Source organism: Delphinapterus leucas, chromosome 10 (genome assembly GCF_059928025.1).
Source record: "Delphinapterus leucas isolate spDelLeu-1000000601 "Yukka" chromosome 10, BTC_Dleu_Yukka2, whole genome shotgun sequence".
NCBI classification, from domain to species: Eukaryota; Metazoa; Chordata; class Mammalia; order Artiodactyla; family Monodontidae; genus Delphinapterus; species Delphinapterus leucas.
In genome coordinates this window covers 39,802,624-39,816,875 of record NC_143138.1, presented here as the reverse complement: position 1 = coordinate 39,816,875, position 14,252 = coordinate 39,802,624, and the positions used below count along the sequence as shown (strand labels likewise).

The 14,252-nt window shown below is 39.0% G+C and overlaps 1 protein-coding gene across 1 annotated transcript; it reads left to right on the top strand.

The window, feature by feature from the left end:
* Positions 1-5: 5 nt before the first annotated feature.
* On the top strand, positions 6-12,775 carry SNRPC (small nuclear ribonucleoprotein polypeptide C). Its single transcript, XM_022581660.3, has 6 exons — positions 6-99; positions 456-498; positions 5,635-5,743; positions 8,062-8,151; positions 9,614-9,718; positions 12,375-12,775. Exons 1-6 carry the CDS (start codon positions 92-94, stop codon positions 12,497-12,499), a joined length of 480 nt encoding a protein of 159 aa, XP_022437368.1. The 5' UTR covers positions 6-91; the 3' UTR covers positions 12,500-12,775.
* Positions 12,776-14,252: the final 1,477 nt, after the last annotated feature.

The following is a 14,252-nucleotide window of genomic DNA, read 5'->3' as shown; positions in this document are numbered from 1 at the left end:
TTTGACTCATCGCTTCCGCCGCGTCGGCGCTCACTGTGCGCGTCACTTCCGGGCGGCGCGGAACGGAGTTGCCAAAGGCCTGCCGAGCGACATGCCTAAGTGAGTGGGGCCCTGTAAAAGGGGGTGTTCGCGGTCTCGATCACTGATTGTGGCCCTGCGGGGGAGCACAGAGCGGGTTCTGGCTCCACGAGCCTCTGGGGGAGCGAGAGGGTCTGGGGGAGGAAGGGAGACCCGGATTTCTAGATACCTCTTTACGAGTGTGGAGGTCGACTCTCCGTAAGGCAACCCAAAAGCTTGGCTTGTGTCAGGACGCTCTGTTTAATGTCTTCTCATCGTGAATAGGTCTTTTACTTTATTTTATTTTCTATGTTACCTTCAATAAACAGCACCTCGGTGGATGGGCATCTATTAACGGGTTGTCATTTTCTCTTTCTCTACTTTCCTTCTCTTTCCAGGTTTTATTGTGACTACTGCGATACATACCTCACCCATGACTCTGTAAGTAGTGTTTCTTTTCAGCTTCAAAAAAACCGTATATGTCTACCATTTGCAACAACATGGATGGACCTAGAGAGTATTATGCTTAGTGAAATAAGTCAGAGACAAATACTCTGTGTTATCACGTGTATGTGGAATCTAAAAAAATAAAACAAACGAATGTATATAACAAAACAGAAACAGACTCATTGATTTAGAGAACAAACTAGTGGTTACCAGTGAGGAAAGGGAAGTGGAGAGGGGCAAAATAGAGGTATGGGGTTAAGAGGTATAAACTACTGTGTATAAATAGCTAATTGTACAGCACAGGGGAAATATAGCCATTATTTTGTAACTTTAAACGGAGCATAATCTACAAAAATATTGAATCACTGTCTTTTACACCTGAAACTAATATAATATTTGTAAATCAACTATAATTTAAAAAAAAACTGATTGTAGTGTTGATTGCCCAACTCTGTGAATATACCGAACACCCATTGAATTGTACACTTAAAATTTGTAAATTGTATTATCTGTGAATTATAGCCCAATAAAGTTATTTTTTTAACAAAAGGAAACCTAAGAAAAGCCTTATATGTAATAAATCAGGCTTTTTTTTTTTTTTGGCTGCACCGTGCGGCTTGTGGGATCTCAGTTCACTGACCAGGGGTTGAACCCAGGCCACAGCAGTGAAAGCCCAGAATCCTAACTGCTAGGCCACCAGGGAACTCCCTAAATTAGATTTTTAAAAAATTTTGTAATTTGTGCATCTCATCTTGCTAAGGTTTAAGGGCTAATGCTTGGAGAAAATACTTTGGGGTGTTTGTTTTTCCACTCTTCCTGTAACTGTCTTCATAATTCAAAGTTACTAGTCTTCCATCAGTCAGTGTTTTCAGTGGAGACCCGAAATAATAAAGCTTTAGCAAGTTTAAAGATGAAAAAAATTTATATGACAAGTAAAAATTCTAGGAAAATGTTCTGAAGTTCACATATTTCGTTGTGTTAAGGCTCTTAAATGTTTGACTGATAAAATTGGAAAGAAATGCCTAAATTTTAAACCAAATACTTTGATTTGATTAAAAACTGCTTAACAAATAATAGCGACTAAGATTGAATATTTATTGTATGTCAGGCAGCGTTCCAAATGCTTTCCATGTATCATTTTGTTTAATGCTCATGTTAATCCTATGAGGTTGGTGTTATCTCCCATTTTACAAAGGGGGAAACTGAGGCAGTGTGGATAAATAACTGACTGGATGTTACAAAACCAGTAAGTTGTATAGAGCTGGAAGATGAATCTAGGCAGTCTAACTCCAGAGCTGCTATGCCAGCAGCTCTCAAACTTTTTTTGTCTCATGGTCCCTTTACACTCTTAAAAATTACTGGATTATTCAAAAAGAGAAAAAAAGGTGGGTTATATCCATTAAAATTTGCTGTATTTGAAGTTAAAACTTAAACTTAAAAAATGCTTATTAATTCATTTAAAGGTAATGATAACAGACTTTTTACTTGTAATACAAATAACACTTTAAAAGTGAAAAATAGCTATTTTCCAAAACAAAAAAATTAAGTACGAAGAATGGCATTTTAACATTTTTGGAATCCTGTGTAACATCTGACTTAATGGAAGCTGGCAGATTCTCATCTTCTACTTCAAATCTGTTGCACTATGTTTTGGTTGAAGTATATGATGAATCCAGCTTCACATGGATATGGGAGTACTTTAATAGCATTTTTAGACAATCGTGGATATTCTTTATTACTTTATATTATTGCACGAAAACTCAGCACATGGCTAGTTGCAGTGTGGAATCTGAAACCATGTCATACGCTCTTTTAACATTAAAATTCACTGGTCTTTCACTTTGAGTGGTGTCTGTGAGCCATACCTTCAGAATTGCAGCTCTCTACTTTGCTGCCTCTGCAGAGACCTGATGAAATTAGAACTCAATCATGATGTCATCTTGAATAGTAGCTGCAAGAACCTAGCCAATAATTTCTCTGTTGTCACTTCATTTGGAATTCTTTCTAACACATGGTTAGATGTAGTTCAGCATTAATAGATTTGTGGAACATGTAAGTAGGGTGGTTCCTCTTGAAGAAATAATAGTTCTAAATATTATTATAGATTGTCCTGGAGGAGACTCCTCCAGTAAGTTGGTAGTGGTAGTAGCTTGCCTATAAATCCCCCATCTTTCTGTTTTGTTTTGGTTTTGTGTCCCTAACCCCTTCTCTAGGTCAAACCCCTAGTCATAATTTTTCGAAGTTGTTAGTATGGGGGGGCTATGCCTTTCTACCCTTTTCCAGTACTATATTGTCATATACTCACTCATCTTGGTAATGCTAGAATTCAGAGAATGGAAAAGTCTCTCTTTATAATAAATATCTCTTTATGAGAAGTGTCAGGAATCCTTGTAATACTGCTGTTCTAACATGATACCTTGTGAAAATAGGAAGTTTCCATAGTGATTGAAGCAGTCCCTGTGGTGGACTTTGAAATGTACAAAACGTTGAGTATGAATGTATAAAACATTCAGTGCTCTAACTTTTGAGCTTTTGCTGGTTCTTAGGCATGATTTTGTTATTAGGCTTAAGGCATCATTGTGGTATTAGTGTAAGCAGTGGTTGGGTGACAGGGAACAGTATTTTGAGATACAGACCATAAAAAAGACAGTTTTGCTCACACGACATTGGTCGTATATGCTGCTGCTGAAGCAGTCACGTGAAGAGAGTTAGGAGGGAGGAAGGCAGCTGTGAGGAGCATCTGAATGAGATATGGATTCCAGGCCTTAGTTTGCTGCTTACCATCTATGTGTTTTGAGACAAGTCTTTAAGCATAAACAGAAGATAATAACCTTGTGATTTTTTTCTTTTTAAGTAGGTAAAGGGTTTATTTTCTTATTTTTCTTCTGTGAAAATTCAAATGTCCTGGGGCTTCCCTGGTGGTGCAGTGGTTAAGAATCCACCTGCCAATGCAAGGGACACAGGTTCAAGCCCTGGTCCAGCAGATCCCACATGCCGCGGAAGAACTAAGCCCGTGCATCACAACTAGTGAGCCTGTGCTCTAGAGCCCGCGAGCCACAACTACTGAACCCACGTGCCTAGAGCCCGTGCTCCACAACAGGAGAAGCCACCGCAATGAGAAGCCCGCGCACTGCAACGAAGAGTAGCCCCCGCTCACCGCAACAAGAGAAAGCCTGTGCACAGCAGCAAAGACCCAGTGCAGCCAAAAATAGATAAATAAATTAAAAAAAAATTCAAATGTCCTTCCTGACAATTGAGGTGCATGCAGTGGATGATTTCTTTTTAATTTCTTTTTTTTTTTTCCAGTAGAACCAAACATTTTATTTAAAAAAATTTTTTTAACTTTTTTTTTTTAAGTGGGGTATAGTTGTTTTATGATGTTGTGTTAGTTCCTACTGTACAGTGAAGTGGAGTGGCTATAGAGCAGGTTCTCATGTTATCTATTTTATACATACTAGTGATTAAAAAAAAATTTATTTATTTGGCTTTGCCGGGTCTTGATTGTGGCATGTGGGACCTTTAGTTGTGGCATGCAAACTCTTAGTTGCGGCATGTGGGATCTACTTCCCTGACCAGGGATCGAACCCAGGCTGCCTGCATTGGGAGTGTGGAGTCTTAACCACTGGACCACCAGGGAAGTCCCAATAACCTTGTGATTTTTATTTTTTTATTAATTAATTAATTAATTTTATTTTTGGCTGCATTGGGTCTTCATTGCTGTGTGCAGGCTTTTGTTCTCTAGTTGTGGTGAGCAGGGCCTACTCTTCGTTCCAGTGCGCAGGCTTCTTGTTGCAGTGGGTTCTCTTGTTGCGGAGCACAAGCTCTAGGCGCACAGGCTTCAGTAGTTGCAGCTTGCGGGCTCAGTAGTTGTGGCTCGCGGGCTCTAGAACACAGGCTCAGTAGTTGTAACGCACCAGCTTAGTTGCTCTGCGGCATGTGGGATCTTCTGGGCCAGGGATGGAACCCATGTCCCCTGCATTGGCAGGTGGATTCTTAACCACTGCACCACCAGGGAAGTCCAACCTTGTGATTTTTAAAATCAATTGTATTGAATTATAATTTATATTCAATTAAATGCACACATTTTAAGTGTACAGTTTGATGACTTGTCAAATGATTACAACTTCATGTATGCATCAAGATACAGAACATTTCCATCACTCCAGAAAGTTCCTTGTGTTTTTTTGCAATCAGTCCCCTGCACCCCTGGCACTGACTGATCTGGTGTTTATGACTAAAGATCATTATTACTGGTTTTAAACTTCATATGAATGGATCCTTATACACTCTGTGTGTATCTGATTTCTTTTGCTCAGCACGTTTTTGAGATTTGTCCGAATTGCACGTATCAGTGATTCGTTCTTTCTGATTAGTATTCCACTGTACCATGCACGTGTGATTTCTATAGAGATTGAGGCACTCCTTGTAAAGTACATAGCATGGTGTCTGGCATGTAGTAAGAGTTAAATAAATGTTAACTTAAAAAACCAAAAGGTTAAGTGTGTGGAGTTTATCTTATGTCAGTTTTACCTCAATAAAACTGTTAAAGAAAGAACAAAAGGATTAGTGGGCTAGAGACAAAGGTCTGTGTGTGATTCACATGGAGTCTGTTTTCCAGACCCATGGTCCTTTTAAAGAATATACTCCCATAAACAGTGTTATTTAAATGTATATAAGCTATATTATTTTGCTGTAGAATGGCCTAAGAAAGGGCATTATATGATATTGTTTTCTCGATCAGTGGATTGTAAACGTTTTCTTCAAATGCCAGCTTGTAATTATTTTGGGTTTGTGGACCAAACAGTCTTTGTTGCAACTGCTCAACTTTGCTGTTGTAGAGACAAGACATAGACTATACATAAACAAATGAACACCACTGTGTTCCAGTACTTTTTTTCCACAAAATCAGGTGGGTGACCCATGGGCCATAGTTTTCTGACCCCTGGTTTACATAATAAATACAGTAGGTAAATTACCACAGTATATTGCTGGATAATGTTTTTACGTGATGCTTTGGCACCAGCTAAGACTGCTAGAGGTAGCCAGGTTACCTATTAAAAGGTAAGGCTTTAAAAAATTTCTGGTTTTGGATATTTGTTTCTCTGACTGATACAACCTTTTGTTTTACAGCCATCTGTGAGAAAGACACACTGCAGTGGTAGGAAACACAAAGAGAATGTGAAAGACTACTACCAGAAATGGATGGAAGAGCAGGCTCAGAGCCTGATTGACAAAACAAGTGCGTTTCAGTCTCTTGTTCTGATGTGGTAGAATGGTTCCATTCTTTCTCGTCCCTGTCTCTCTGTTGTTTTTCACAGAAGCAACTCATTCTGAATGATAAATAGGAGCATTCTGATGTGCTGAATCAAAGAAGTGGAAGGTCATTGGTTTCCCAGGGATATAGGAAAACATTAATATTAATTTTTGAGGTTAGAGCAAGCAGGTATTGATTAGACTGGGAATTTGGGCAGAGAAGAATGAGTTGCCTAATATTTCACTATTGATGTGGACCAGATTTTGTAGCACATTTATGCAGAACCTCCTTTGTAGTGAGCCATGGTTTTTAGATCTGTTTTCTGGTTGTAATAGGAAAAGGTGGGGGTGAGTTTGTAGCTCTCTTTGAAGTTTGAGACACTTTTATTCTTTGTTGTCCTGGCAAAGATAACTGGTCACAAAGGAAGTAACTGATATGACAGAATAGTTTGGGTATGTTTTGGACCGCTGCCATACATGCCATACTCTTTTTGTTTAATTAAGAACATTTTTGTTGTTCAGGGTAGTTGGGTCCAAGGCACTGACAGAAAGAGATACTGCATTTTTGTGTTAGATCATCCTGGTGTATTTGAAACACGGCCTTTCCTGATCGTTCATTGTACCCAGAACTGGCAGGCAAATGTGGACTTTGATTGTGGTGTGATTTTATTTTTTTTTTAAAAAAAGCAAAACTATCATGGAAAATTTTAAGCACAATAGAAGGAGAACTTTAGAGAATAAACCCCCCATGGCTGCCACACCCGCATCACTCTGCTGCGGCAGTCTTGTTTCATTTATACTAAAGTTCTCAAACTTAGCACTGTTTATATTTGGGGCCTGATAATTCTTTGTTGGGGGCTGTCCTGTGCATTGTAGACTGTTCAGCAACCCTGGCCTATACCTGCTAGATGCCAATAGCAATGCCCAGTTGTGACTAAAAGTATCTTCACACATTGCCCGGTGTTCCCAAGGGGACAGAATTGCCCCTTGTTGAGGCAGTCTACTCCCTTTCCCCTCCTGGATTATTAAGGAGCAAATCTCAGACGTTGTCTCATTTCATTTGGGAAAAAATATAATGTAATCATATTCTCCTCTATTTGTAAAGATGTTGGAAGTTTCTTGCATTAAAGGTTAGCATTATTTTTGTTATTTTTTGTGCTTAGCCGAATAATTTAAGATGAGTAAATGTTTTTGATGGAGGACTTTTAGAGGATAAGAAGCAAGCCCTTGGGGGCATACCTCCTCATGTTCAGGGTTATGTTGATGTTGAGTCCGCTACTTAGCCACTCCCTCTTCAGCCTTTACAGGCTGTCCTACACAACGTGTGGGAGGTGACTTTTGATTGGAAAAGGCTTTTGCTGGGGGATGTGATCCCTTAGAGAGCACAGGCTCTGTTTGGAGGAATATGATAGCTGTTCATAAATCTCTACTCTAGGTCATTTTTTGGATCTGGTTCTCATGAATTACCAGTGATCTACTTGAGTAATTTGATCTCCTTTGCACTTGTGGGGTTGGAGTGGAATGGGGGAGTGTCTGGGCTGCAGGCTGCACTGAATTGGGAAGGGCTAACAAATTCAGGAATAGACTTTATGAGTGTGTATTTTAGTATTTATGTATGACTCCTTTCCCAAACCAAATACAAACAATCTTCAATTTCTTTTGTTTTCATTTGTGCCTCATATTGTCTGAAAGAAAAATAAAAAGATAATTTTATTGGACATTTTTCAAGATCATAATCTCCTTCGGAGCAGGCTCTTGCCTTGAAATCTTTGTTTCTTTTACATCTCTTACCTCAGTGCATTAGTTTCAAAACAGGTAAACCAAAATGGTATATTGTTTTGATGGAGGAAAGCATATATAGGAAGGATTGAAATTTTACAAAGCCTGGCCTCTGGGCAGTTATCACACATTTTTCAAACAAAACTATGAGCAGCTTGAATTGAGTGTAAACTACATGTACAGATTAAAGATGACTGCTGCTCTCTGGTAAGACATTTATAGGTGGGAGGTTTTCACTCGTAGTTAACTAGTCTCTCACAGTTAATTCATCCATAGGAATGCTGATGAAATAAAAACAGGTTAAAAAACCCAGATCAGTAAACCAATTAATTGCAGTTTTAGCTTGTGAGTACGTAAAGTTGATTTAAAAACTGTGGAGACCATGATGTAGTAATCTTAGATGAATGCTTTTTAGAGTGAAATATGGGACTGTTAAAAATTTAAAAGAAAGTGGTTATTTTAGTAAATAAATGGGTTGCTGAATTCTCATTCACTGTTTGTTGTTTTTTTCCTCACTCTCCAAAGCTGCTGCATTCCAACAAGGAAAGATACCTCCTACTCCATTCTCTGCTCCTCCTCCTGCAGGGGCAATGATTCCACCTCCCCCCAGTCTCCGTAAGTTTATAAAGTTTTTATCTTAAGGGGTGTAACTGGGCAGATTACCCTTGATTTTGTTAGATTATCTCACAGTTGGCTTTCACATGTTCATTAAATGAATACATAGGCAGTAATAGAAAACAACTTCAGTGGTATAATTTCTGAAATATCTTTAGAGTTACCTTCTGATTACCTTATTATTAGGGTATTATATTTGTGACATCTCAAATGGGTCTGAGATAGAGTCAGTGGAAAGCTCAGAATGTACCTGTGATTAGATGAGCTGACGTATAAAGAGGTATTGCTGCTGAGTTGTTTACTGCTATGAATACAACACTGGAGGATTGATGTAGCTGATAAACTCCTCAGTCTCTCTCCCAACCTTGTAACTCATCTAAAACCAATATATATACCTGTGAAAGACAAAAATTGCATAGTTAAAAGAGGAGTGGATCAAAGGACTCTACTCTCTGGGAAGGTTTGTTGTTTCTGCCTGACAGACAGGAGGGCATTGTGCAACTAGGCCATAAGTTCTTTGGCCCTCCTGGAAGGGTTCAGATTAAAATTGAACTCAGAGATCTAAACTCAGTCCTGTAAATTATCATGGATATAAACACAGAGAAGTAGGCTGTTTGTAATAGTTGCACACTAATGCAGGTAGACCACTAGTGACTCGCCAAACCCTTCTTGGAATCCTGCCATCCTGGGACCTGATCAGGATCACAGGCTTGCTCTCCTACTCTATCCTGACTGGCTGGCACTCAACTCCATTATTTTTAATGGTAGAATAGTCAGTGGTATGAATGTACATAATCAGTCTCACCATTTGCTTATTGTTGGACATCTAAGTTGTTCCAGATTGTTATTGTTCAGGAATATCTGTGCGGAAACATTTTCGTATTTCCAAAGACTCTCTTAAACATAGTTTTGATTGGGAAAAAAAAAAGATCTGAAATTAGGTACTTGTGGCTTAAGTTCATCAGGGGTATAATACCCTTCTTTTAAAAATTTAAACTGTTGGAATCTTTTTAACCTGGGAAACATTTTTTTTTTTTTTTTTTTTTTTGTACGCGGGCCTCTCCCGTTGCGGAGCACAGGCTCTGGACGCACAGGCTCAGCGGCCATGGCTCACGGGCCCAGCCACTCTGCGGCATGTGGGATCTTCCCAGTCTGGGGCATGAACCCGTGTCCCCTGCATCGGCAGGCGGACTCTCAACCACTGCGCCACCAGGGAAGCCCTGAGAAACTTATCTTTATTTTACACTTCTGTCTAGGCAGGCTTGTTCTTGTTTTTTAGTCATAATGTAACTAAAGTTTTGTAGCCCCCTGATTTTTGTGAATCTGCTGTTATAAAAGAAACCATAAGAAGTTACAGAACTATTACAGAATTTGGGCCAGATCATGAGGCCCTATTTCACTGAGAAGAGAAAATGTTAATATACAGGCATATCTCAGCCTCAGGCCCCATTCTTTATTTCAGCGGGTCCTCCTCGCCCTGGGATGATGCCAGCACCCCACATGGGGGGCCCTCCCATGATGCCAATGATGGGCCCTCCTCCTCCTGGGATGATGCCAGTGGGACCTGGTAAGTTTGAACCTCGTTCCTTCTTGGATGCTCCATTGTGTTTTAGCTTTCCATTTAAATAGAATTCTTAATTAGCTGTCTAAATGTATTGCAACAAATTACATTTGGTGAATCTATACTGATAAAAAGAAATACTTGGTTTATCAGTGTAATTGGATGGTATCCAAAGACCTTGTGCAACTGAAAGCAGGATAAGACTGCCTCTTTTTTCCTTCTCCTCTGTCCCTCCTTTTCCCTCACCCCCTCCTGACTTTTGGCCATTTATAATGCGGAGAAGGGTAGATATATATTTGTGCTGCTGCTTTTCTTGGTTTTGATTTGGAGCAGAGCTACCGCCTATTGCTGATTTAATCTTGCAAGTTAACTAGGTTAATTAGTATTTATGAAAAAGGCCTTAGGCCTGGTAGTTAGTCTTTTATTCAGGAAGGGGAAAAAACTTATGCCTCAAACATTTTATTTTAACATAAACATAAATGTACATTAATTTGCAGAGTTTTCTGATACATGGTCAGGGCCTTTGCTTTGAGAATGAGTTCACTGACTGGAACACCATATATTTCTTGCATAAACCAGAAAGCCATACTCATAATGCGTCCTTTACCAACTTCAGTTTCATTTTCTTTGAAGTGATTAGAGACCTTGTGAGGCAATTTAGTTTCTATTTTTTATGATCGTTTCGCTTACCAAATTTGTGAGTACTTTTGGGGAATGATTTGCCTGAGACTTTCTTATTATCAGCTTAGTTTTTATAGAAATCGTTCTTTTTCTACATTCTTATTTCATCAGTTTGCAGAATAATTAAATTATGTAATTAGAGTAAATACAACTGACATAAGAAGCCTACAACTCAACTGGTAAGACAAGGTGCAAAGGCATTAGAGTAGCTTCCTGGCCAGAAACATTCAGTATGCTTGCTGTGGGTATCATTTAGAGGTGGGAGAGTTTAGATAAAGAGAATTCCTGCTTTACTGGCTTGTGAATCCAAAACACAATCTAAGTGACTCAGATGTCTTTTGCATTCTTAAATTGGGATCACAGATTCACATCCCTAGAGGGGTTAGGGATGTGAATTGGGGAATGCTTGTCACATGCAAAGAAGCCTTCTAGAACTCAGGGTCAACCTGTGGTTGACATTTGAGAATACAGGCTTAGTGTTGCCAATTTGCCCGAGTATTTTGTTGTTGTTGTTGTTTTTAGCCAGGATAAAATAATAAAATTATGGGATTTGCATTAAAGTAATTGAGTAGCTGGTGGGTGGGCAAGGATAAGAATGGGTGAGGATAAGATAAAACAAGGTTGCCCTTGGGTGGATAATTGTTTAAGCTGGTTGGTGGGTACATGGATGTTCATTATATTCTTTTTTTCTATGCTTGTGTATGTTTGAACATTTCCACAATAAAAAGATGAAAAAAGAAGTCTAGAATTACTTATTAGTAACAAGACATATTAATTGCCAGTGTTGACAACTAATTAAGATTTAAGGCATTATGGAGACCAAAGAAAAAGTTTTCAGGGGCCTCATTTTCAGTCTTTGGTCTAGATCAGTTTCTTCTAAGAAATGCTGAATACAGGTTATGTTATGGAGGGATTTTTTAATAAGATATTTAGAAGTTTTAGTATTTTCTGTTTCTGTTGAAATTCAGTTCTGTACCTGTTGGATTTTGTGTTTTTGCATATCCTTGTGTTTTACTTTTTGTGATAAGGCTATATTCAACTTTAAATATAGTTGTGTTTTACTTTTTGTGATAAGGCTATATTCAACTTTAAATATAGTTTTCTTTTGAAGCATTTATTGCAAGCCTTTAATCAAAATGATTTAGTTGAAAATAAATAATTAGGTAAAATTTGATATTTAAAAAGAAGATATGTAACATGAAAATTATAAGGCGTAGTAATACAATTAATACCATGAACCCACCACCCAGCTGAGGAAGTAGAACATTACCACTCCTGTGAAGCTGCCTGTATTCCTCCCCAACCCTCACCTGTCTGCTTGCCCTCCCTTCCCTGACTCATTTATTTGGCTGGTGTATTGATGGGACACTTAAAAAAAACTTATTAATAGTTTCTGAAATGTATTAGAAAAATCAGATTTGTGTGTGTGTGCTAATTGTTATAAATCACATTATTGCCTATTATTTTTCTTGACTTGAGCTAAGTATGGTTACTAACAGGTTCTCAGCATGGGCCTCCTGCTCACCTTTCCTACAACTCCGAACAAACGCTTAGTGGTAAGATTGTCCTCCATGCCTGTGTACATTCATGAAATAGCTCCTGGTTATATGGTGGATAGAACTGATTAAAAGAGCTGACTAACATGTGACTTGGTTGTGAATTTCCCTGAGTGAGAAAAAAGGTCAATTTAGGGAACTAGTCCCTGGTGATTTCTGGAAAGCAGTCTATTAATAGTTTCCCCCTTACTATCATTAGATCATGATTCCCATATGGTTCTTGTGTTGACCTTTTTGTTTTTTGTTTGAGAATGTCTAAGTAATTTACAGATGTGATGAATTTGTTGCATTTCTTCTGTCGAGTATGTCTTTTTTCCAGCATTTTGCAGGGGGGGCTACTTTTATGTCTTTTATTGAAGTCCCATCAAGCTCTCCTAAGTAGTATTTTTGACTGTCTTTTTTCCTTTTCTTTGTTTTACCTGCAGCTCCTGGAATGAGGCCGCCTATGGGAGGCCACATGCCAATGATGCCTGGGCCCCCAATGATGAGACCTCCTGCCCGTCCCATGATGGTGCCCACCCGGCCAGGAATGACTCGACCAGACAGATAAGGAGATTGGGGAACCTCTTTATATCAGTTTTATATTACTTCACCAGGAGATCATGGTGCTGTGACTCGGGATGTTTTCTAACAGGATGACAAGGAAGACTTGCTCCCCCTTCCTATCAAAGAGTAGTTTTGGAGGGGAGTGGTGGGACAGAAAAAGCAATTTTCATTTGTATTGTGAAATGTGAAAATAAAATTGTCAATTCTTTTAGTTAAAAATGTGTTCCCTTTTTTCTCCCTTCTGTATTCTTTTTGTATTATAAAGGCGAGTCCAGTTGTGTTTCTCTAGCTCATTCTTTCTTCAGCATGCCCTCTGTATGACATTATTTTCCCTTAGCTGTAGAGTGGGTCCCTTTGGGCACCTTGTCTTTATTTAGTAAAGTTCTCTTGTGCAAAAACTGGTAAATCCAACACTTGTAGAGCTTTTGTTGATTAAAATAATAAACAGCACCTGGTTAATTTTTCACATTAATAATACTTTGTGTAGTGAGTGGAAAATTTTAATTCTTTTATGCTAAAGTAGGGAAAAAGGCTTCACGGTGAGTGCATGTCAGCTAACAGCAGCAAGAATTGCCTTAACCTCCTTTCACTCAGCTCCTCTTTTTCTTGGACTTCAAATAGTCAGAAAATGTTCTATTAGTAATGAGAAAACTATGCAGATTTTCATGGTGCAGAAGGTGTTTGCAGAATGTTATTTGTTACTAGGCTATAAAAGGAGGATATTTTCAGGGAGGCATCTAGAAAGTAAGCCATCGCCACTGTTCATATTCAGCTCAGTGTAAAATCTAAACTATTTCATACTACAGGTAGCAGTGAAAATTGTATAACCTCTGGGGAGGGCAATTTGGCAGTATCGCTCAGAATTACAATACTCGTATCCTTTGACATAGTGTTTCTATGTCTAGGAATTTATCCTACAGATAGACTTGCACATGTATGAAATGACTTGTGTACAAGATTATGCGTTATAGCAAGAGACTGGAAATCACATAGGTGTCCAGTGAAAGGGGACTGATTTATCAAGTACGTTACATCCACGAAGTGGCATGTACCATGCTTGTTGAAACAGAATAAGGAAGTTCTATACTGATGGGGAAAGAACTCCGAGATACACATTGCCCTGCACTTTGGTTTGTTCACATAACAATGTATTGTTTGCTGCTATCCTTTTGTAAAAGAGATACCTGTATGTGCCTGTGTGTGCTTAAAGGATCTCTGGAAGGACAGATCAGCAGCTGGAGATATTGGTTGCCTATGAAGAGTAAATGGGTGGCTGGGGGACAGGGATGAAGGAGAAAGGTTTGCCACCTTTTTGTATCTTTTGGATTTTGAATCATTAGCTATTTAAAAAAAAACAAAAGAAGCCACCTTTCCCGTCTGAGGTTATTTTTATAGTGATGGTTAGAGGGTGCCCTAAACCAGCAGTTTACAACCTGGCCTGGTGATCAGAATTATGGAGGACCTTTTCCAAAATAAAGATGCCAGATTTTGATTCCATATATCTGGTTTAGGGTTAGGAAATTTGCATTTTGGGAAAGCTCCCTAGGAAATTTTGATTATTATTAGTGGGTTTGGCAAACTCTGTCTTAGGATCTATTTTACTCAGGATTGTAACTCTGGGGACTTCCCTGGTGGCGCAGTGGTTAAGACTCCGAGCTCCCAATGCAGGGGGCCCGGGTTCCATCCCTGGTCAGGGAACTAGATCCCCCATGCATGCTGCAACTAAGAGTTCGCATGCCACAACTAAGGAGCCCGCC